Source organism: Carcharodon carcharias, chromosome 14 (genome assembly GCF_017639515.1).
Source record: "Carcharodon carcharias isolate sCarCar2 chromosome 14, sCarCar2.pri, whole genome shotgun sequence".
Taxonomy (NCBI): Eukaryota; Metazoa; Chordata; class Chondrichthyes; order Lamniformes; family Lamnidae; genus Carcharodon; species Carcharodon carcharias.
Window position 1 is genome coordinate 52,677,480 of NC_054480.1, and position 25,522 is coordinate 52,703,001.

The 25,522-nt window shown below is 38.0% G+C and overlaps 1 protein-coding gene across 1 annotated transcript in view; it reads right to left on the reverse strand.

The window, feature by feature from the left end:
* The window catches only part of sall4 (spalt-like transcription factor 4), a 38,091-nt gene extending 18,102 nt beyond the window's left edge, over positions 1–19,989 (reverse strand). The window contains exon 1 of the mRNA XM_041205466.1: positions 19,923–19,989. Coding sequence (XP_041061400.1) covers positions 19,923–19,989 — 67 coding nt within the window. The remainder of the gene's footprint in view (positions 1–19,922) is intronic.
* Between the last annotated feature and the right edge of the window lie 5,533 nt (positions 19,990–25,522).

Below are 25,522 nucleotides of genomic sequence, written 5' to 3' on the forward strand. Positions count from 1 at the left end.
TGGTTACAAATTCCTAAATATTTTAACTAATGGAATGCTTTTCAAGGTAAGTTTTACAAGGGATGACTGTTTCTGTTTACAACCGTTAACCACTTGCTTGGAATTTCATTCAAAAGGAAGACTACATGCCTTTAAATGGAAGAAACTAAAAATTAAAACGACAACCAGATCAACTTAATTACTGCCAGTTAAGTCCGTTAGGAAATGCCTGAAGGTATTGTCAGTAACACTAAATTAACCATCTGGGCATTTAAGTTCTTAATTTTCTGTTAGAAATGCCCATAGATCTTTTAAATTTTCTTCTCTCCTCACCTTTCTCTTCTACAAAGAAACACCTAAAAAGACCAATCCCCCCATTTAACTAGCAGTTTTAACTAAGAACTTTAAGATAGTAAGATCCTTACTGTAGAACCTTAAGTTAGTAAGAATGGCCAGCTGGTTGAAATAACACACAGACAGAGACAAAGTCTCAGCTTCCAATGAGAAACATAATATACAATTTGCACTGAATATTGCTCCATAGCCATAAAGCATTCTTGGTCAAAGCTTACACATGAATTAAAAAAACCCTGAGACGGTACTCAACATCCATGGAATTTTATCCTGGTATGGGAGAAAAAAAATAAATAGATAATCTGGTAGAAATCAGTTTGTAATGGACCAATGAATACTTTGGTTTGGGTGGGGGGGGTGGTGTTGGTGTGTAACTGAGAAGCAAAGTGTCTAAAATGTTAAAAAAAGTAAAAAAAATGTACAGTGCAAAAAAGTGAAGCAAAGTTTAAACCCAATATGACAGGTTTCTTTTTACTGCATTCTAGTCAAGGGTCCTTGCAGTGAACCCAAATGAAATTCTGAACAGCAAGATTTGTATTCCTAATTTACTGTAGGGGGAGCAGTAAACACGTTGGACTGGTTAAATTTCAAACAGCAGGTTAGCTACTAAATCTTTGAGGCAGAAATTAACTCATACAAACATTTCATGGTTTTTTTATTCCTATGGCTGGGGAAGCAGTTGTGGTTCAGTGTTGAGGTCCATTCAACAGCTTTTAAAAAAATTATTCATGGCATGTGGGCATCGCTGCCTAGGCCAGCACTTATTGCCCATCCCTAATTGCCCTTGTTCAGAGGACATTTAAGAGTCAAGCACATATGCTTCAACCGACGCAATGCAAATGCTGGTGATGCCACCAGGAATGGATTTCTCTGGGCAGAAGTTCAGTATATGGGTGATGGTCTGATTTGAATGGCCACAATTTGAGCTGTTGCTCATGTTCCACTTGTGGAGTGAGTGGCCACATTTTTCCTGGCCCATCCTCAAGAGCTGAGGGTTGCCAGATTTTCAATAAGATTGAAACCTGGGACTTCACTATTCAAGTCAGTTACCAGGTTGCAGTTGATGATGTTTACAGCCAACTAGGTACGTCATTGAGGGGTGAAGCGGTCATCAGCTTGTACGGCAAGTGTGTGCCAATAGGGAACATGGGATTTCAGACAAATGGGTGCTTTTTTTTGAGATCCTGTGTCAATGGGAGTGTTTCGTTCACTGTCATCCTACAGTGTTCTTTGAGGAGGATGTTTCTCCTGCAGACATCAGGAGGTTCAGTATATGTTAGCAAGCCACATGATCGGTGTTGGTCTCGATGTCCCAAAAATAATTTGCATGACTTCGCAAAGGTGGATAACTACCACATTTGTGGTGGAGCTCCTGAGCCAGGTTGAGCAGCAGTAGTCTACTGTTGGGTAAGTGAAGCAGTGTGGAATATGTTGGCTTTGCTGCCCCAGGTGGTACTCGGCAGTTTCTGTGTGAGATTTACTCTCAGCTTGACCTTGGCAGTGTTGGAGGTGTTACTGCAAGTCAAATTAAGACCAAGAATGATGTAAAGATATTTTGGGATGGAGGCAACAACCTTCACGTGGTCTTACTGTTAAGTTTTTCAATCGGTAAACCTGTGATCTAATGCTGTCAAGAATGTGACTGAACCTCAGCTACCTGGCTCCCAAACCATGCTGTAAAAACTCACTGGAAAATGGACTCATGGACTGAAACAAAGGGAACAGAAAAATTGTAAAACGATTGAGGTTAATTTAATGCCAGTAAATAATCAACTGACGAGTTATAACATAGTTGTACCAAATTATCTACTATAATAAAAAGTAACAGTAAAAGACAAAAGTTGCAGTAAAATCCTGGATTTTAAGATCATTAGAGCAAGAAATATTTGGCTGTGAGGGTTAGGGAGTACTGATTTCTGTATGCAGATGCTCAAGAAGCTCAGCTCTGGTAACATGGCATTAAATAAAAGATGCCTCCCTGCTTCAGCCTTTCACCCTTCCTATACTTCAGCTCATCCAAAACTCTGTGCCCATATCCTAACAAGCACCAAGTTCCGTCTTATATTGGCCCCTGGTACAGCAATCCCAATAAATTTAAAAATCATTATGGCTTCAAATCTCACCCCGACCTTGCCCATCTCTAACCTCCTTCATCCATACAGCAGCCAGAAGTCTCTGCACTCCCATCACCCCATCAGTACAGCTGCACCTTCAGCAGCCTACATCCTAAATTCTGAAACTCGGTCCCTCAATCTCTCTGACCTTCTGCTGGTCCCTCCCCCTTAAAACCCATTACTTTAACCAAGCTTTTTTGTCACCTGCTCCAATATTTCCATACTGTTCAGTGTCAAGTTTTCTGATAAATGCTCTTGTGAAACACCTTGAATTATTTTATTACATGAAAGACATAACCCCAAACTTTTTAATTAATAGGGACAGGCCTTAAGGGATTGACAGCACCCAGATCATGTACAGTTTGCACAAGGAAACATCCACAACAACTAAATCATAACTGCCTTTGTATGTGGTCAGATTCAAAGCAATAATGAAAACAAAAGAAACAAGTAACAGAAGCCCACTTCCCAGAAATTATCCAAAGTGTAGAAACTGCATAAAGTAGGTCCATGATACACAAGAAAGAGGTAAGGGTTGACTGTCAGTCATATCAATCAACTCTAGAAATAAATGGTGGCACACTGTCAGGATGAGATAGAAGTGCAGAGAGAAAAACAACATTAGGCTCTACTGTGATAACTCAGTCAAAAAGCCTGCCAACACACTGTCATTTGGCCAAGATGCTGTATACTACCAAAGACTTAAGTAACTATACCTCAGGAAGGGGAGGAGGGTGGAAAAAGAGGAATAAAAGAGTCAGTCCACTTGGAAATGTACAACGCACAGATCACAATCTTCGGGAAGAGGAATGTGATAAAGAAAACCCCACAAATCTTTACATCACACATGCAGTTTAAATATGGGACTACACTGAAACATTAATGTTAAATCAAATCAGAGAGTTTTACTCTGCAACATTATCAAGGCAAATATTCTTTCTTGGGAGACGATGATCCTACACGAACACCCAAAGAGGGTTTGACATCAAAAAGGACATTTCCCATGCACTTTGGATTCTCAAACACTGTACTTTGACTCTTCAAAATATAAATAACCATCAGTAGATTCTGTTTGAATGCAGCGCATGTTCATTGGATTTCAACTCTATCGGGAAGTGTTGCAATTGTGTGTTACCAAACTCTTCTCCCAGCATCATTAGAAATCCACACAGAACCTGAATGAAGAAAGCCATCATATTACAACTCTATCCACCCTGGAAGTTTGCAGCCTCATCTAATCAACTTCTTTCTTTAAAGCATATCTAAAACTACCAACTTAATATCCCAAGGAGAGGTCTAAAGCATTTGAACATGTTGCAAATACACAGGTCAGTCATTGTTTATAAAAAGAAAAAAAACACTACAGATGTGCATGCTTCAGAGCAAAAAGATACACATTCACATGGTCAAAACCAAATCTTTTTGCTCTACAGCATCTTGTTTTGTCTCTCTCTAGTGAAAAATGTGAACAGTTATCTCAAGGAAAGAGCTTGCAATCACAACCTCAAATATTCCAAACACTACAGTCAATGAAACACTAAGAGTAATCACTTTTGTAATGTAGGAAATGCTGCAGCCAATTTGTGCACATCAAGGTCACACAAACTGCAAGGAGATAAATGATCAGATCATCTGTTTTTAAGGAGATTGTTTGAAGGATAAACTTCGACAACTACACTACACTTCTTCAAATCATGCCATAGGATATTTTACATCCATCCAAGAGCACAGCCAGGGCTCCAGGGTAAGTGTCTGATCCAACAATGCAGACTCCTCAGTACTGCACTAAAAGTGGAAGGTTAGATTATATGCTCAGATCTACAGAGTAGGGCTTGAACCATTGTAAACAATGTGACCAGATTCCTGCATGTCTGCTCGGAGAAGATATCTACAGCCACGTGGTGGTGCTCTCCCCAGAGATTATTTCAGTAATTGTTTTGGTAATCCAGTAATTACGTTTTCAATAAAGACTGAAGTACAATTAGCAATTTTTAAGTTTTGGTACAAAGTCAATTTCCTCCAGCTCAATTTTCTCTAAGAAGATGGGTTTCCTAATTGTGTTCTATTCAAAATGGTCATTATTCATATACAAATCTGGTCTTCAATTATGAGCATGTTATTCAAATCATAGGGGGGGAGGAAATTAAAGGGGCTTTATCAGAGTTGGCCCAATCCAATCCTCAGCCCAACACCCATACATGCACACTTCAGCCAGTCAGTGCATAGTGATCAAAGTGGTAATCCCTTGTAGATTTCTTTTACTTAAATCCAGGGAATGAAGCAAAACTTAAGACTACTGAAGAAGTTAATTTCTATGTGGACCTCTCATACAGCTTAGAAAAGCACAGACTGTAAACTGAATAAAGACAAACACCAAAATCCATAGCAGTAAGAAATTATCTGCAAAGTGTAAAAATAGTGGAACAAATTAGGTTAGCTTTAGTTACCAGTTCACAGCAATTACCCTGCAATTGATTGCTTTAATAGACCCAAATGAACATTTGGAAAATGACTGTGGCAAGCTACTTGGCTATTAACATTGCTATTCACAACGCCCATGCTCATTTTCCCACCCTGCACTGAAAAATATACTACAACGCACCCAGGTGAGCTTCAACAACTTTGCAGTACAAGCCAAAATTACCACGTAATGAAAATTGGCTTTATATAGCAACCTGTGCTTTACTCCAAATATACTGAGCATTTCATTTTTTGCTGAGGATCAAGAACAATTTGTTCACATGGAGAAATGTTGTAGTGACTACAAAGGATTGTAGCAATGCAATGAGCAGCTCCTATTTGTCATCAGGCAAGTGTGTGTTCAAATCTGGAACACTGTTCTTCACTCATTTTAGTCAAATGGCTGGATACTTAAGAGGCATGGTGGAAAAATAAATTTGATCAGAATTGCAACAAAAAATCAGGACCTCCAAATAAAGAGTAGTTCCAATTCCATTTGCCTGCTATGTTCAGATAGCCTTTTATGCCTCAAAAGCACCTATCTAAACTATTCTTTAAGAAGAGGAGAAACACATGCCCAGTAACCAAGTAACATCATAGGATGCCAATTCTTAGATTACTATTCTGAAAAAGTTTAATTTCAGAAACAAAAGCATCCTGTGCTAACTATTGCAGTCAAGGTTTAATGTAACTGTACAGGGTGTGGCAAGTGTTCCTCTATCATAACTCAATTAGATCAATTACTTTTACTGGGAAGAAAATGGGTATCCCAGGAAGTCTTTGAAGAATGTGCATATTACTTATCTGATTGTAGAGATTTTCCCAGCTTTAGTACTCTATTTGAATAGTAACACTGAATCACAAACCCTGCACTATTGCAGATCTTGCCGAATTCAACAACAAGGTGCAAAAATGTGTCCAGTTCTGGCTGGGCCATGTATAGACTGTGGACGCGATAAAAAAAAACTGAATCACAAAGTCAGATTTCATTAACAGATCCAGTAAAATGCAGATCGATTCAGGTTTCTCAGTGTCTAATATATCCTGTGTTACAACACAAACACACAAAGGAATTATACTCTTCCTACGTAAAAGGAGACCATAAGATGCCAAGGTTCAATCTACAGTTCACCATGCAGGATCTCAACAACCATTATGGGGCGGCACATGGCAGCATTTCTATAAATATATGGCTAAAAAAGGCAGAGACAAGTGTAGGTTTTGAAAACAGATCTTATATTTTGACAGTATATTCACCCTCACTCTTCATTAGAAATTTGGTGAAGACCTTCATGGTAGAGTTCCTCCTTGGTAATGTCCAACAATGCTCAAGTTACATGTTCAGGATTTAAAATGTACGTAGAAACCGTATTCTTTGGAGTGGGAAATCTAGCCGATTTAATTTGGTAGTGAGGCCAGGAGATTTATATCTAACCATGGCCATATTATCCAAATCAGGCACATGGCAAAAAAGGTCAATTTAAAAAAGGAAAATAAACTTTCATTTAAAAAAAAAACACCTTTTGTGACCTCAGGCCATCCCAGCAAATTAAGCACTTCTGAAGTGCAGTCACTGTTATAAATGTAGAGAAACATAACAGCCAATTTACACATAGCAAGGTCCCACAAACAGCAATAAGGTGTCAAAACACCAGTAGAGCATTTCTGTTCCCCACACAACCATCCCCCACCCTTCAAAATAGGGCCATGGACAAAAAAAATTTCAGAAACACTTTCTAAGCTATTAGAACCCCAAGTCCACACTGCGACAGACAGCATATCAGCAAAACCAGTCAGTCACAGCATAAAGAGAGGCTTTAGAATCAGAGAAATATTGAACAAATACTATTCTTATGCTTCTCTACAAAAGTGGATTACACTTAAATGTACTTCATTGGCTGTAAACTGCTTTGGGACATGAAGTTGTGAAAAAGTTCAATATATATGTAACTTTTTTTCTCTTTTCCTGGTGCTGATGACTGGCCTTGGTGCCGCAATCTAAAAGATGACAAAAGCCATCAATACATGTCTCTAAAAACTAGTAAGATGAATATTTAAATAAGTTTGCTTGTTTAAAACTTTATCACTTACAAGCTGCATTGCATTTGTGGTGGATACAGAACATAAAGACTACTTCTGGGAAGAATCATTGCAGCCATGTATTGTTGTGCAAGCTCCACTAACAGCTGAGCTTATCCAGCAAGTAGCAAAATCACTCATAAGGTGCTTCCAAATTTCACTTTGCTCTGTGCTTAGAGATTGTCACAACACTACACTTAGTCTAACATCTTTGCTCTAGCCCTGGCTAAGAAGAGAAAAAAAAAGTGTTGTCACTCCTGATTGCTATCCAATAGATCCAGCTGGAATTATACATACATTGGCATCACTAGAGAAAGGAAATAAGTCATTCCCCTGCTTTTTGCAACAATTTCTCAATACCTACTGTCTTAATTTGCATGAAAAATAATGAAGTGCCAGAAGGTTCATGGAACTGAACCCAGTAATGCCCTCAAGAGTTGGAGGGCAGATTGGCAGAAAAAAAAAGTAGGCCCAGGAAAGGAGAGGACTGTTTTGCAGAACTTCCCTAGTACAAATATTGGATGTTACACAGATTTATGATCAGTGCAAAAGCCACAGTTCCCAGAATACAGTCAAATTTGTGTTAAACAAATTGCCCAATTATATCTAAATGAGAAGCAGGCCATTTAGACGTGCAAGAGATATTCCAGCCATTGCAATAATAGCACCCTCTCTCTTCCTTCCACCACACTGCCGGCAACCCACCCCCAACCCTCCCCAACCCCAAACAAAAGCCTTCCCATTCTGGCAAATAATTGTACTATTCAATAAGAGCAGTTAACACATCACCACATTCTCCACTCATACACAACACTGAAGTGGACCAATCAAACCTACTTCGTTTTAACCTCCTGTAACAAGATACTGTATTCAGGCCCTCAGTTCTCCAATATATAGACGCTTATAGACAGTCAAAAGGAAAGCAGCTGAACACTGTAAGCCAGTTAAAAGCCTGAGAAGAAACAGTTGTCTTTGTCTCATTAGTGAGGCTCTCTGAACTTCCTGCACAGATTGTAATCAGTGTTCTTACCCTCACTGGAGGCTGCTGGTCTGGTCCCTGTTGGCTTCAGTTTCTCAGATAAGGTCAAATAAATTAAAGCACTTCATTGATTTGGAAACTGTTAAGTAGAACAGACAGACATATTCTGGTCTTGTACGGTATACATCAATCCAATACACGGAGAACAGCAGAAAGTTTCACAGTGGAAACTATGTATTACAAGAATGGGCATAGGTTTTCAAATAAATTAAAATCTAGATTTGGGAGTAGTAGCCTTTCCCTCACAGGGAGTCTGCATTAGTAATCATGATAAAAGTAGAATAATACTGCTGTTGAAAAGCTCGTCAGCCATCTCTCAAAAATTATCGTATTGTTCATATCTAAAATACTCCAAGTTCATGTCCAAATATTTAGGCACCCTGGCTTCTATTTTTTTTTAAAACAAAAGTTTGTATGTTGCTAAATAACTGAGCCTTAGAGATACTACCTAATTGTGGTGTATAGTGCATTATGCAAACATTAACAAGGTTTCACAATAAAATCACCATGAGCTTCTTAAAAATTGTTATTTACAGGACAACTATTAAAAAAAAAGCCAAAACAGATTGAAAAAAGCCAGAACCAAAGAACACTTGTTGCTGTCATAAAGTTTTTCTTTTTTGGATGAGAGTAGCAGGCACAGCACAGCACTGACGAGTGTTTCATGCTCCACTTCACACAGAGGTCAAATGCCCTCTAATAATACAGGTTGCTTTCAGAAACTTAAGGAGCATGCCTAGCTTTAAACAATTAACCAGTAGTGCAATTTTCCAACAAAAAAGCAGTAATACCATTTTAACTATTAAAAACTAGAACAAATTAGCCCTACCTTAGACCAGGCCACATAGCTGTTACTCAGACATTATTGCTGGGGGGGGGCAGGGGGGAAAGAGGAGGACGAGGGCGGAAAAAAAAACAAGAAAAAAAACTTCACTTCATTGTTTTTCCCCTTATTCTTTTATCTAGATCCTAGAATTTCAAGAATGTAATCTCCAAGCATCCTGTAATCCAATAAATGTTGGGAATGCACCAAGCTCAGCAGGGAATTGAGATCCAACTGTTGCCAAATGGTATTAAGACAAAAAGAAAGCATTAACTGATTCCAACAGGGCAATGCAAAGATAAGAGTAGCATTATACTTAGTCAACTCACAGAACAATTAAAAAGATGTTCAAATTAACAGTTTAAATACCCTTTCAATCGTATAAACCTACATTTAAAATGCAAACAAAATGCCCTCAAGAAAGGGAAATAAGTAACCTTAGTAATTTGAGAACGATGGGGGGGGGGGGGTGAAAAAAGAACACTTAAATATATGATGTACATAAACCAGATTACAAAAACTTTCAAAGGAAACAAACTAGATAACTTAGGACATTTAATACAGAGCAGCAATTCCTTAAGTGATTTAAGCAAACCAGTCAAAGATTGTACATTTACTATTATAGTGTACAATAATATTTCTAGAAGCACTTCATGATTGAAAAATTGTCAACTTCAATTAGGACTCAGCAAGCTTTTAGGCAAAGTATTAAGATCATGTCCAAATCCTTGACAGGAGAATAGGTTATATTTCATTCATGAAAGTGGCAGCATTTCCCATTTGGAACAACAGAAAGCTCTCCTTCCAAATTTCCATTGAAATATATATTATTTTGCACCAGAATACCTGACCAATACTAACATTTGACTTTAATCTTCTGGCTAAAACGCAAGGATATAATCCAACCTCCCTTACTCTCAACACTCAGCTGTCTTACCTTTGGCATCAGTGAATAAACTACAGAACTTAACCGAAGACTTTTTTCTTTTAAAAAAAATTAACATTTTGATACTTTAATTAGAACAAGAAGCACTTTAAGTGGAACATTCCAGTTAATGAAGGAAACATGACTAAACATTGCCTTAGGTAAATACAAAAGAAATGCAACACATTGTGCTCCAATGCTTGCATTTCAAACACACTACCCCTTTTCATTTTGAATTCTAAATTCTACCCATAGTACAGTATGAAGAAAATGCGGCCCTTCCCAGGGACAAACTAAGCAGAATTTAAGTCTGCAAAGTAAAACTAACATTAACACGCTACTTACCAAACTGTTGCAAAAAGTTGGTATTGCAACTTTCAGCAATAAATAATTTATTTTTTCCTAAAAAAAAATTAAAAATTGTGGAAATACACTGGCAAATAGCACATCCAATCTCTGTAAACAGAGACCGGATCACCTGCTGAGGGCAGAATTCTGAAATCTCTCTGATAAACATCTGTTTTACTGTGTGTCGCTTACACAATAACTGCAACTAGAAGGATTAACACAGGAGGGCACCCAAGTCAAGCAAACAGTGCAAAAAAAGTGTTCACAGGTATTGATATGGTCCTGAAATTAAAAACTACAAGCAGATATTGGTTTAAATTCCAGCTTTTCCATAACATCTACTCTTGCACAATGTTTGAATCTGGTTTGGGGCAGCATGCTAAATCACTGGCCTTTCACCCTGGGACAAAATCCAGTTTTGATTGATCGGATCAAAGTCTTCTCTGTCTACAAGGTGACAATCTGAAACAAGCTTGGACAGTCTCAATTTGGTTCCTAGAGGCATGGGTCTACAGCATAAAATCACCTCTAACTGACAATCTCACACATGATGCTGTAGGATGGCTGATGTGGAAACAGAGCTCTTCTTGTGTTGAAGCATATTGTTGCGAGTAAGAGCAACTGTACAAAATGTGCTGTACTGTAACTTGGGTGTGCCCAATCAAGTGACTCAAATGGGAAGACTTCCATTTTCTCACAACATCCTTCACTTCGATGAGTATAAAAATTTTAACAGGTGGGAGGGAAGAGAAAATGGGAGGGATACAAAAAGAGAAATGGTGTAATCTTGTATATGGGAAAAATCACTGACGTTCAGAGCTCAACATTGTGTAAAAAGATGTACAGTACAAAAACACAAGTCGGGATACTCAATTATAAAGAGTCTCAGCAGACATTGCATAACATGCAAAAGCAGTCACTTAGATATCTTACAAGCCACTCAAGGCAACTTTATAGATATCACCATCAATGGGTTAAAATCACTACACTGGGTAGTTATTCAATGTAGAGGCAAAAATGGAGGAAATAATTGAGATAAGAGAAAGCTCCCAAAAACTAAATATTTATTGCACTCTATTCACAGTATTCCTATGCAAACCTTTGGTCAAGTGTTAACAATTGAACTCAAGGTGGACAAAGTGTGTACTCTTTTCATTTGGGGTTACAAGAAATGTTCCACAAGTAAGGCCAGCAATTCAACAACAGTTTGCATTTATATAGTGCCTTTAACACAGTTAAAATGTCTCAAAGTGCTTCCTGGGGGAATTATCAAAACAATATTTGACACCAAACCAAACAAGGAGATATCAGGAGGAATAACCAAAAGCTTGGGCAAAGGTTAGGTTTTAAAGTATTGTTTTAAAAAGGAGAGAAGAGTAGAGATGTGGAAAGGTTCAGGGAGGGAATTCCAGAGCTTAGGGTCAAAAAGGCTAAGTAAGTCACATCTGACAATCGTGGAGTGAATTAAAAAGAAAAAAATTTGGGAATGTGAAAAAGGCCAGAATTATAGGAGCACAGAATTGTTGGCGCGTGCAGGAGGGGGGGTGCGAGGGAGTGCTGTAGGGTTGTTGGAGGTTACAAGGAGATACGAGGCCATAGAGGGATTTGAAAGGTAGAATAAAATTTTAAAAATTGAGTTGCTGCTAGAAAGGGAGTCCTTGTTCATCATGGTGATGGGTGGAAAGGGCTTGGTGAGAGAGTTTGGATACAAGCAGCAGTTTTGGATGAGCTCAAGTATATGGAAGGTTGGAAGTTATAGTTTAAATTGATTTCTTTCCTCAATTTGCTTACCTCTTCTTTGGTGCATTGACTCTAGCTGGACCAAAGTTTCACAGCTGCCTCCAACACCTCATCCAGTAATTATTCTTCATGCATTACTATCACAGTGAAAGTCACAAGGCTATGCAACCAACGGACAAGCAGAAAAAAAAAGTCAAATCCAATCAGATGATGTCCACATTTTCAGTAGAATCAATGAATGGCAATAGATGTTAAGGCCCTAAATTCTTCCCTCCCAAGCACTAAAGCCAATTGTAGCACCCCTCAGTGTAGGGATAGCAGCACTGGTCAAGAATCAAGCTGGGAACCTTCTGGTCTGTATGGTGCAGTTGATGAAATGTAACATGTTGCTGAGCTGCTCTTACACTGTCAGCTTGTTCTGCTAACTCCTGATGACATGGACCTCACAAAGCCAGCAGCAAACACAAAATAAATTTATTAAGTAGCCAAGGCTTGCAGCAGAGAAACAGCCTTTCCAGCAGCCAGCTTCAGTGAACCCAGCAGGTTAATTGGGGCGGGGGGTTGCTTCTGTTGTGCAAGAATACACTTAACCCAATGTAAAAGCAGCTCAATTCATTAGGGGAGTGGACAGGAGTGAGTTTGATTTGAATTAAATTCTCATGCAGTTATTACTGGTGTGATACTGCAGAAACTGCTTGCAGTGTATGTTCAAAAATATCACAATACTTACACAATAGCGCCTACAAAATCACACTTTCTTTTCTTGCATTAAATATAAGGATTCTAAAATGAGAGCTTATAAATTTAGTAAAAGCTGCACAGCCAAAAGACTACATTCACAGCATTGAGTTAATGATGAAAAGGAAATGACATTTCTATTCAGTGTACAGGAAAGCTATTGCAGACTAGGAGGGATAAAAATGTTTTTATTTTTGAATTTAGCAATTTAGTTTTTTTTAAAATTTAAAGCAGTTTGAAGGATCTCAAGTTAAGTCATTCAAAAATTAGTTACATCAGTACTTCAAATTAAAGATTAAAATCTAATTAATTTATGAGCTACACTTAAAAAAGTTGCTGATGATATGAAAACTAACAGCATTTCTATGATTCAAAAGACCTGACAGTTATAGAGCAACTTAAGGGCCTAGAAAAGGAAAGCCTTCAATAGAGAATTGAAAACAATGAACCCCTGTGCATTTCCAAATCTTTCGAAGGAAAAGTATTAGGCAGAAAGATTAACCCAGAGACTAAAATTGCACGCTCCTAGTAAGCGCCTCCAACAAGCTTTAGTTGGTAAACAGGCTATTCCAAGTCATGCTTAACACTACCATGGTGTTAACAGTAAACTAAACAACGCAAAACCCTGCTGCCAAGGTCAATTGCTTGGGAGCCCTAATTGTTAGCTTGACATCAACTTGCCACCCAGCAGGCCCAAGAAGGCAAAGGTTACATCAGCAGTTTCATGAAGACGTTGGTGCTCTTGTTGAAATCTGCTATACAGTATAACATTAAAAGACACATACACATGCAGAAGACGACTTGCCTGCTTACTTTCTTCAACAGAATACCGGCTCATCAAACCAACAAATACCACCGTTGTTTAGCTCGTAAAATAGCAGAACATTGGATTTAATATGCAATTTGGACAGACAGATTTCAGTTTGGGAGGAGAACTAAAATTAAAATCCAAACTAAGTAGATATCCTTTGAAAGAAAATCTCACAGATGCTCTTTTGGGAATTGCCAGTTGTAACAATTTTATAGGCTCGGCATAACCCAATTAGTTTTATAGACCATTTCAAACTTATTCACTGGTGCAGATCTGTACGGCAATTTTGTGTTGGATTAATTTGCACAGGAAGCTATTGGGGTTGGTTAAGGGGTTAGAGATGGTTCCATTCTATACATCTAAAATTAGACTAATCTGGACAAGCAAGCCCAACCACAGCAAAGTTAGGTACTGTACCAATCCACAAAACTTCATCCCTACATCCAAGTAGATTGAATAATATGGATATTTTAAACTCCATGTTCACATTCCTTTTCAGCACTCAAAATCTAAGACTTTAAAATCCAAAATTTCCATGAAGCATTGTCAAAAGAGCTTATGAAAAACAAATCTATTCACAGTACTCAGGACTAAGTTTTTAAAAACAACAATCACATCCAATGTTGGTCTACTTGAAATCCAAGGCTGCAGACTGCAACATTTTAGGCAGAACTGATGAATCACACATAGAAAGGCAAATAAAACTGATGCATCCTTGACAGGAGTTTCACTCCCAGGATTAAAATTTCAATTTAGGATAAGTATGGGAAGTGGGAGAAAATACACATCCATTCTTGGAAGGCATTTCCTGCCAGTACAACCAGGAATAAAAGCAGAGGAAGACAATACAAGTCTTCCGGCAATAAACATGGGTCAATTTGTTTTTAAATATAGTTTAGTATGAAAAATTTCAAGATGACAATTTTCTCATCACTCTTCTTCCTTCCCCCACCCTAGTGGAATGTCCATAATCTATTTCAAACTATTAAAATTGTTAATAACAAAGGCAGCTACAATTTACAATGGTTTTTGTACACAACTGTTTAGATTCAAGACAAAACAATGCTAAACTCTAGATAAAACACACACCTTTCAGTTGGTTATTGCCACTGGAAGTCCCACAACCCCATAATCTTTTAGAAAAACATTTAAGTTTCACATTTCCAGGTATCTCTTTACTGCACTGCAGCTGGATAGATACAAAACAATGCAAGGCTGATGCAGAAGCACAGTCTACAATTACTGTGGTTTCAGAATAGTGCTTCGCAGATAGATCAGTCTTTAGTGCCACCTGTAATATAATTGCTGAAGAGAAGCAACACCCAATAATTTCACTGATGGCAATAACTGAATTTTTGAAATCCAGTTCAACTTCAGATTTTTTGTTTTCATATTGCCCTTTCCCTAAAAGAGTAAGCATGAACACTAACAGAATTCTTTGGAAGTTAGTCCATGTAGCAAATATATATTTGTAGTAACAGAACAGGCACTGAAGTTTAAAGCTATAATTGCTGGGCTATTCACATCACCTAATAAGGTAAACTAGCTGATGGGAAATATTGTTTGTAGGCATAGGTTTCTGGTAAAGCTGTGATTAATAAATTACTTTAATATTTGTATCTACTGAAGCCTGCTAGTAGTCTGAACACTGGTTGTGAATTGTATCTACTCACTTCAGCTTTGCAGAGTCATTTATCTTTCATAATTACTCTTAGTTTGAAGACTTTGAATGAATAGTTCAAAACATATTTTGCTCTTTCCACCACCTTTTTTTTAAGTTCTCAATTTAAAATAAAAAATCCCTTCATTTGGATGTAACTGAAGAAGCTAAAACTGCACACACACACTTGAAAGAAAGAGTTAACAAGTTAGGACATACTGAATATGACAAGAGTTATCTAATTCTACCTATTGTCACCTCTTTTGGTCACTCTGGAGCAGTTAATTGCCCTCCAGGTGAGGGAAGAGATAGATTGCAAACAACATTGTTTTCTAGGGTGGGACTTTAAATTGTTGCTTTATACACATCACTGACATGATCCTGAGAAACCATCTAATGTATTGGAAAAATCAGAAGCAAAAGACCTCTGCACAACAGCAACGTTTTAGTGAGAAAGTCAGAAGACTTTAGAATTATATTTTTTGAACAAGTTGTGCTCACTACACACCCAAATAGGACCAAGGAATCAACCTGGCAAAAGAAAACGATTGAGTGAAGCGGTCACAATATTTCATGAGTGACTTTGGCTAGCTCCCTAAAAAACTACCACCCTTCTCTCTTGCTCACACACACCATCAGTTAGTAAATTGAGAAAATGTTATGGATTGAGCAACAGGGGATTCTAACTTTAGTTATACTGTGTGACTAATTTTTAAAAAAATGCCAGTTTAACAAAGATTGGGGAGAGTTTAAGATATACATGCCAGCACATAACTGGGTATAAATGGATTTGTGACTACAAAATAGCTGGTATGTAAATCATTTCCCCCTTCCTATGATGTCCCAATGGATTACTTTCAACTATATTACAAATCCTGAGCTCTCTGTACAACAGTACAAACAGTTGAATCATTTCCACTTGAATTTGTTTGTTTCAGCAAGCACAATATTTAACAACAACAAGTAATCCAACAAGATTTCTGGGATGTCCCAAGTTTCTATTTGATGATGATACTACAGCTCTTCTTTTGTGCTAGGTTGTGTGAGATTGCACCACGGGGTCTGGAGGTAGCTGGACAAAGCAAATTTCCAGTTTACTAATGAGTCACTGGTACAGTAACTGCAGTTATCACTGCATAGTTTAGGATAATTCCCTGACCCACACAGCAGTATCTGGTACCTTAAATAACCTGGTAGTCAGCCAGAAAGACAGTCCCAAAGCAATTTACAGCCAATGAAATAAGTGTAGTCACTATTGTAATGTAGGAAACAGTCAAGTTTCGTCAATTGTCAAATTTATTAGTCTGCTCATTTTTAACCTTTAGGGAATCATCCAAAAATCAAAACTTTCATGAAATATTATAACCTCATCACTCTACAAGCTGTTCCCCTCCCCCAACTGTATGGAGTAAGGTGACTCTAAAGAATCTGGACATACCAGCATGGAGACTTCCCAACAGGAAAATGTTCTGCACTAAACAAGATCCCTTTCTTAAAAAAAGGGGGTTCAGGTAGTTCTTTTAAAAAAATCTCGTTCGTACGGTTATATCCATCTCATATTGATGCTCTTCTTCCCGGAAGGGACAATGATGCAAGCTTCATCAAAAAGTTAATATAATGTTCATGTTTAACATATTTCTTGCACGTCTTTTCAACCTACTACTGTGCCAAGCTACAGTAAGTGCATTTTTGGCATTACCTTGTTATTGTGTTTTAATGCTGCATGTAAATACACTAAACTAGACCAGCCCAAAATTGACATTCATCCCATTTACACCAAAAATGTCCTCAAAGTTGAATCAAAATGTATTCAATTTGTCATACAAACCATGGATACATTAAAGAACAAATGGGGTTCTAGTTTAAAACTGGCTCAAGACCCATCAAGAATGAAACCAGAATGCAGAGCAACTAAAAACCAACCTGCTCCAACAGCTCTAGGTTAACATCCAACAATTTAACACAGGAGACATGTACAATACAGTATGTCATGCCTCAGATCATCTTACACTTTTGTATCAAGACTCAGACAGGCAAGTGTTTTTCAAAAAAGATCTGCTGCTTTGCATTGACTATCCACTTGTGAGGTTGGTTGCAAAAAAAATTCAAATGGAATCAGCATGTAAAGTGGAAGCAAAGTAGCAACACAGTTTTTAAAGGGAACATTTGTCCTAATTTGCAAGCTTATGGGGTTATTATCAAATGTGACTGTTTGGTCAAAATTACAGACATGGCAGCGGTATTTAAACTGCAATGGCAGCAAATGTGACAGCTTTCATTATAACAAAGTTGCAGCAAGTATCAATAGAAATCAGAGGGAAAGAAACTATTCGTACCAATGTATCATCCTAAAATAGGCTTCATTTTGTGTTCACCCTTACATATTTAAAATTAACCTCTAAATAACCTTACATATAATTGCTTGAAGTAACAAAATAATTTAACCAAATTAATAGCTGCATGGTGGGGTGAGGGGAGTGCTAAACAGAATAAATCATAAGAGTAAAGGGCTGATTACTTAAACCACAGGTCCTTCAATCCAAGGGTCTCCCTAACTCTCTTTCTCAACAATATCCCCCCTTCCCTCAAGTATCCTGTACATTAATGCTGCTCACTCCACACAGCATAAAAAAAGGACACTTCTCTTGCTTGTAAAGCTGGCATGCAGATGAGCTTCTTTGTGATAAGCAGATACCCAGGGGTTTCACAAGCTTTTGTGCCATGTGTTAGTACATATACAGGCACTACCATTCCATCCCCCACTTGCACTCAAGATATAAAGCACTGAAGTAGAAGTTACAGAATGATTCTTCAGAGCACATTAACATTCAAAATGGTTCTTTGAGGATTTGCCACTGCAAACAATGGGTGGGAGGTAGGACAGTTAAGCACTTGGACAATAACAAATGTCGGGGGGGAGGGGGGAAAAAAAAGAGTTCTACCACCAGCATAATTGTTGTGCAAGTAACTCTGTTTAATTTAATTTTACAAGCAAATGACAAAAAGTGTGTTGGTGAGTCTGGCCATCCATGTTTCTTGCACACAACTGCAATTAACTGCAATACTAATGGTTTCCAGCTGTATTACATTAGGGAGATATAAATAAACCCCCTTCCAGAGGGAAAGAGGGGGTAAATGCAGCAATGTTTTACAACTGAAAAGAAATTTGTCGGAAAAAAATGCCTCGTGCAAAGGTTCTGCAGAAAAAAAAACTGTGCACACTTCACCACAACAGAACTGCCATTAAGATAATTAATGTCAAACGTGGCTAAGATATTTTAATGTTCAGATACCCACTAACGCAAAAGTACCACCACGTGCTCCAAATTAGACCGCAATCGATCATTCATGATGAAACGTATTTTTACAACAATCTGCGGTTACAATTTTATAAATACCAATTTAAAGCAGATTTTATCAAAATTGGATGCATCAATGATAAATGGCGCAACACCCTTTTTTAAACCAAGGCAAGGGGCGCAAATCATCAAGGTTGTGCGTGTGTGCCTTTTAAACAGTCTTTGATATTGTAGCTCAGTCCGATCTCACACCGATACACTTCAGAATTGCTTGCAGCGGAGTACTGTACCAGTCTAAAAACAAGGTCTTACTGTCTCACGAATTAAAGTTTGAATATCCCACCATGTAAATCCAGATTGGCATCAGTAGATTGGAGGTATCCCAGGTCTCATTTTTTTTTTAAACGGGTAGCATTTAACCTGAATCCCCCTTTGCAATACAACTGCAACTTCTGTGACATTTTTTTTAAATAGAACAAATGCGTCCATTGAGTGGCTGTAGGAAGTCGGAAATCAAAGATGGCTGTAGGTCATGGCTCGGAGTCCAGGGTGATCGCGATCTCGCCCTATCCTCAGCACACACAAAAAAAAACCCTACCACCACCACCTTTGAAATGAAAAACAACCAACAGCTTTAAATAAAAAAAGTACCAGAAAGGATCAGAAGCAATAAGTTTCTTTTAAAGTTTATCAAAAATGTTAATTTTTAAACATGTAAATAAAAAGCTATCTTGAACGTTTATTGCAAACAAATCTGAATAGTACAATCGCGAAACATGATAAGCGTCAACCTTTCCTTTTAACAAGTTGCAACATCAACTGGTAGCGAGCTGCATAGAAAAATAAACGAAGCTCTAAATGATTACAAAAGAATCGAGACAGGTAAAAAAAAAGAGGGAAATTAAATATATGCAACATAATTGTGACAAGATAAGATAGGATCTTCTTTGTGTTACATGTTGTAACTATTTATACCTACCTCGATCAATAGGAGTGAGTCACGCTAAGCGTGCGCACCAGACCCGTCCCATAATTGAGTCAAACACCCCCCAAAAATGATACTTTTACAGTAAATCTAGTACCACAGCTGGAGAATAAAAGTTTACATGAATTGAAATGCACGGGAACCAGCATCTGCTCTTTGATTTTTTTGGGAGGGATTTGCAGTCGGTCAGCGGTCAGAGCCCGGGTCTTGCTCCCTACGGCCATAGCAAGGACACAAGCACCGGTCATTTTTTAAAACTCTCTCTTATCCCAACTTCTACCTTTTGAAAGGAATTCAACAACTTTTCTTTATTTTCACCCCCTCAATTTCATCATGTCCCCCCACACTCCCCCCAAAAAACCTATTCCGATCTTTTGATATTTTCATATCTGATAACCAGTTCAAGAGATGTTACGATCTAAGGGTCGGACCGGACACGCACTCCAGAGAGGGAGAGAGAAATTGGAAAAAAAAAACTCTTTCCCCCTATAATCTGTTGATCAATCGAATAAACCATGAGAGATGAATTGGAATGTTTTCCCTGATTTTCCCCAGAAATGCATCTTACCGTTTCCAACTATGAGCTGCTCATCCGAGTTGATGTGCTGGGGTTTCGCCTGCTTGCGACGCGACATGGTAGATGCATCAGTAACAAATACAAAAAAAAATTCAAACAAATTCTTGGAGTTGCCAAATTACTCCATTAAGTGGAGTGCGCATGTGTCATGGTAATTATGATTATCAATAATGCATTGCGATTTATCATAGGCTCCTGACAGCTGATTGGCTTGGATCCAAATGCTCTCAGATTATTCAAATGAAGGGGAGCGCGCTGCCGCGCGCGCACGCGTCCCCAGGCCAGTGCACTCTGGGGACTGTAGTCCTGGATCTACAGCTGTTACTCTTCTCCCTCAGGTTTGCAATTGTATTCCTAATCAGAATTACTTTTACAACACTGTCACACGTTCCTCGGTCATGGATTTTGTCAGAGCAAGTTTCTTGCAGAAATTCTATGATGTAATCTTTGACTTTATCTTTGTCAGACTTCATTATTTGCCTTCACATTTTTGTTTTGCACAAGAGATAAAACAGAAAATGAGCCTTCGCATCTATAAAGGAATGGATTACTTACACTCTAACATCTCATAAATTTGAAGCATATTACAAATACTGCGAGGTGATTAAAAACTGAGATAATCTCAGGTGAAAAGAGAAAATAAGAAGCCAGCAAAGCAGTCACATCCCCTCACATACACTAAAGTAGAAATACAATAAATGTCCAACAGGAGAGGAAAAATTGAAAAAAATGGAAGAGGGCAGGTAGCAAAGACATGATCAAAGAGTAGCACTTTGCTGAGGTTTTGGAAGCAAGGAAGAAGGTATGTCTAGAGAGGGAGCTGCAGAAAGCAGGGGCATGGTGGTCATTATGGTGGCCACCATTTTGGCGTAGAGGAGTTGAAGAACAATAAGTAGGTGGGTATCAGAGTGGCAGAAAACATGCAGGAACATATGGATAGAGGAAGCACGGTGCAGCAAAGCCAATCTGGGATTTGAAAGAAAGGATGAAGATCTTGATGTCAGTTTTCTGAATGTTGAAAGAGTAGGGTGCAGGGTTTTGATTGAGAAAGCGCATGGCTGCACTGCTAGAAGCGTGTAAATCCCAACCTTTACCCTGTTTATTCAGTAAAAACTACGCATTTTTAAAAGTTGATGTTTAAATTTGAGACATTAGCAGCCAATGTATGTCAGTGAGTAAAAGAGCGACGGGCTAGTGAGATTTGATCCAGGGTAGAATATGGGTTACAGATTTGTGAATGTGCTGAAGTTCATCGAGTTTGAAGGATGGAATGGGATGGAGTCCAATTCTGGTCTCCATCTTTTAGAAAAGATGCCATAATTTTGAAGAGGTTTCGAAAGTACAGATAAGATGTGGTATAATTATACCAGGGAAGAGGGACTTCAGTTATGTAAAGAGATTAGGGAAGCTGGGATTGTTCTCCTTTGAGGAGAGACAATTAAGGGGAGATTTAATAGAGGTTTTCAAAATTATCAGGTGCTTTGATGGATTAAAAAAAGGAGAAATGGATTCCACAGACAAGAGGGCCAATAATCAGGGGGTACAGGTTTAAGATAATCAGCCAAAAGTCCAGAGAGGAGATTAATTTGTTTTTTATTGCAGTGAGTTGTTATGCTCCATTATGTGCTGTTTGAAAGGAATGTAAAAGCAGATTCAATAATATCTTTCATAAGTTAATTGGATATGCACTAGAAAAGGGAGATATACTAAGGGAAAGAGTAAGGGGATGGGAATAATAGGGTAACTTTTTGAAAGATTCAGCATAGACATGATGGCCCTAATGACCTTCTTTCATGATGTAAAATTCCATGATTTTGATGATTTTCAGAATATACATTTTTCCACTCTTTGGGAAGGAATAGATGCATTTTGTCCACATGAGTAGTCAATCACTTCTGTCACCCTTTTTTAAAAATCTTGCATGCCATGTGTTTGCTCGACATAGGACAGAGTCCGTTGTTTGTTTTTCTAAGTGAAAGAGAACCATAAAAGCATTTCTGTGTACAGATGATACCTAGGTGAATCCATGTCCTATCTATGTCTTTTGTTTTCCCTTAAGAAAAGAGCAAGGCACACAGCAAAAATCTCAGGTCCAGCCTGATTGACTTCAGAATGCCTTCCCTCTCCACGTAACCCAGATGCTGATATCCCAGTGCCCATCTGTCTTGATTACAATGGGAAAAAAAATGGAAATCATCATCATAGTTCACTTTGTTTTTGCTCAGTGCCCAGATTTAATCATCACTTGGACTTCCAATCTTGTACACTATCAAAAATGTGATCCATGAAGTTATCTTTAGAGTTATCAAAAGAACAATAAAATATATAAATCCATAAAAAAAAACCTCAGGAAAATACTCAGTGGTCAATTGAGTTACAACTATCCTTTCATCACAATTATTTACCACAGATCATCATTGGCGTATATTCAAATATAGCTCTTTGTATACAATGCTATAATTAATGAATATAATTTTAGTTAAAAATGTTGGTGACAGATAAAACCCAAGCTCATGTCACGTGACATCATCAGAATTACATCTGAGTTAAAAATAACGAATGGAAAATAACTTGCTGCATTACACAGACACACTTCATATGTGGTATAAATTGTGGTTATGACTTTGGATCAGTAATTATAGATTAAAATGCAGATTCTCAACAACAATAAAGATAACTGAATTATCTGCACTCTAATAAGAGAAGACAGCAGAGTAACACTCAGGACATGGGTTCATATATTCTGGCAGCAGTATTTTGCTGAGGTACTGTAATATTCAAAGCCAAATTTCCATTCTTTTTAATGAGCAAAAAAGCTTGACTCTATTAAGGGTAACTAAATCCATAATGTGACTGTGTGGCTTGAGAGGTCACTAACCATAATGGCTTTAATCAGCAATGTCATATCAGCAAAAGCATACAAAACCCTTGTTGCAATAATTGTGAGACCAGTACCTTTTATTTTGCAGACTATATCAGATGACAATTTTTTCACATGCTTCTGGAATCATGTAGCTCTCTTAATTGGGAAATATATGGAAAGATAGATTCTTCATGTAATACCTAAATAATCATTGTAATCATAGCAGTGAAATAATGGGTCCAATTTTAACTCTGTGCAATTGGATGGGTTTTCAGTACGTTAAAGTCTGCCCAATATATTATTCATTCAAACCGAAGCCTTTGTGTTTACTTCTCATCTAACGAAGAAAACTATGGAATTCTCAAAATCTTGGCGTAAACAATTGATGAACAATTACAAAAATAGAGGGCATTACATGCATTCCAGTAATGTTTTTGTCACCATTCTGATCAGTATTTGGTTGATCCAGCTTTGTAATGCTTACGTCAAAATCTACATGTAGCTGAACCAGGTTTTAAAAATTAGGCTACCACTATTCTGTCCTGATGTTCAGTTTGATGGTCTCAATGAACACAGAGGATTCTATGTGGAGAAAGTAATTCCTGAATTAAAACTGTTTGGTTTGCTTCTTTATAAATAAATCATACAAAGAAAAATCTTTTAATATTTCATATATTTTCAATGTAGATGTCCATTAGCATCATGAAAAGTGTTTGTGATGGGAATTCCCCAAGTTCAGTTACATTATTTCTTTTAATTAAAGATGAAAAGGCTGACAGTCTAATTTAATAGGGTCTGGGCTGAGCTGCATGTGGCACAAGAACACAAGAGATAGGAGCAGGAGTAGACCATATGGCTCTTGGAGTCTGCTCTGCCATTCAATATGTTCATGGCTGATCTTGGGCTTCAGCTCCACTTTCTCACCCACTCCCCATACCCCTTCATTTTCTGAGAAACCAAAAATGTCTATATCAGCCTTACATATAATCAAAAATGAAGTATCTACAACCCTCTGGGGTAGAGAATTCCAAAGATTCACAATTCTTTGAGTGAAGAAATTTTTCCTAATCTCATTCCTAAATGATCAACCCTTTATCCTGAGACTATTTCCCCACATTTTAGATTCCCTGGCCAACCTGTCAGTGTCTACCCTGTCAAACCTCTTCATAATCTTGCATGTTTCAATTAGCTTTCTCTTTCCTCTGAACAACGGATAATATAGGCTCAATCAGCTTAGCCTCTCATCATAGGAGAGACTTCTCATCACAGAGACCAAAATTGTGAACTTTTACTTCAATGCAAGATATCCTTCCTTAAATATGGAGAGCAAAACTGCACACAGTATTCCAGGTGTGGTCTCTCCAAAGTACTGTACAATTGTTGTAAGCTTTCTTTACTCCTGTACTCCAACCCCCTTGCAATAAAGGTCAACGTGCCATATGCCTTCCTAATTGTCTGCTAACTTTCTAAATTCCTTATGCAAGTACACCAAAGTACCTCCGAACATCAACATTTACAAGTTTCATACCTTTTAAGAAATATTCTGCTTTGCTATCTTATGACCAAAGTGAATAGCTTCACACTTCCCCACATTATACTCCATCTGCCATCTTGTTGCCCACTTACTTAAGCTGATAAGATATCTCTGCAGTCTCTCTGTGCCCTCCTCACAACTTACATTTCCACCCAGCTTTGTATTGTCAGTAAACTTAGAAACATTATATTGTAAGATGTGTGTAGTTCAGTAGGTCTCATGAAGAGGTGAGTCTTATATAGTTTAACAGTAAGAGTTTATTAACTACTCATCTGATCAACTACTCAGCTACTCTTCTTCTTATTTCCTACTTAGACCTGATGTACTCTGGTCATTTAAAAATTTTTTTCTCCAGGATGCATTAATTTTGGCCCTTGCATGAGTCCATACTGGTCTGGTAAGGTAGATTTTTAATGCGTGGTCATTTAAAATTAAAAGTGCATACAGCTTTAAACGCTGTAAGGAAATCCAGGATGGCACTCAGTACATTTCTTCACAACGAGGTTCCCCGCACTTGTCAGTTTTGGACGGCTCCCACAGTAATGGCGTTAGTGATTTCTGTGTTTTAAATTTTTATCAACAACTCCCTGAATCCACCTTTCTGGCTCTTAACTGCAGTATCTAAGTATTTTCAGGTTGAGAAACCATCGGTTCTTGGTTTTTGCTGGGTCCCTGCACAAATCACAACCCCCCAGTTCCTTTGCAAAATGGTCATTATTTGTGAGCCTTGGTAGAGAATACCAGCATCTTATTCAATTACTGGATCCTAAATTACAACAATGACTCAGATTCAAGAGTGCGTCATTGGCTTTGAAGTGCTTTGGGATGTTCTGAAATCTTGAAAGGCACTATATCAATGAAAAGGTCATTCAAAGGTCTTTTATCACAGCCAGGCCCAATGCTGCCCTCATCAAAATCATACTCAGATTTCTAACACTGGTCACCAGTTTGGGAATGGGAAAGCTGATCGATTACATCCCAAAACTAGAGCACTGAGGCCAGTTCAAGCATTCCTACCTCCACTAGATTGTTCTCTGGGATGGGGGAGTTGTCCTATGATGAGAGGCTGAATAAATTGAACCTATACTCTTTAGAGTTTAGAAGAATGAGAGGTGATCTCATTGAAACACACAAGACACTGAAAGGGATTTACAGGCTAGACACTATGAGCCTGTTTCCCTTGGCTGGGGAATC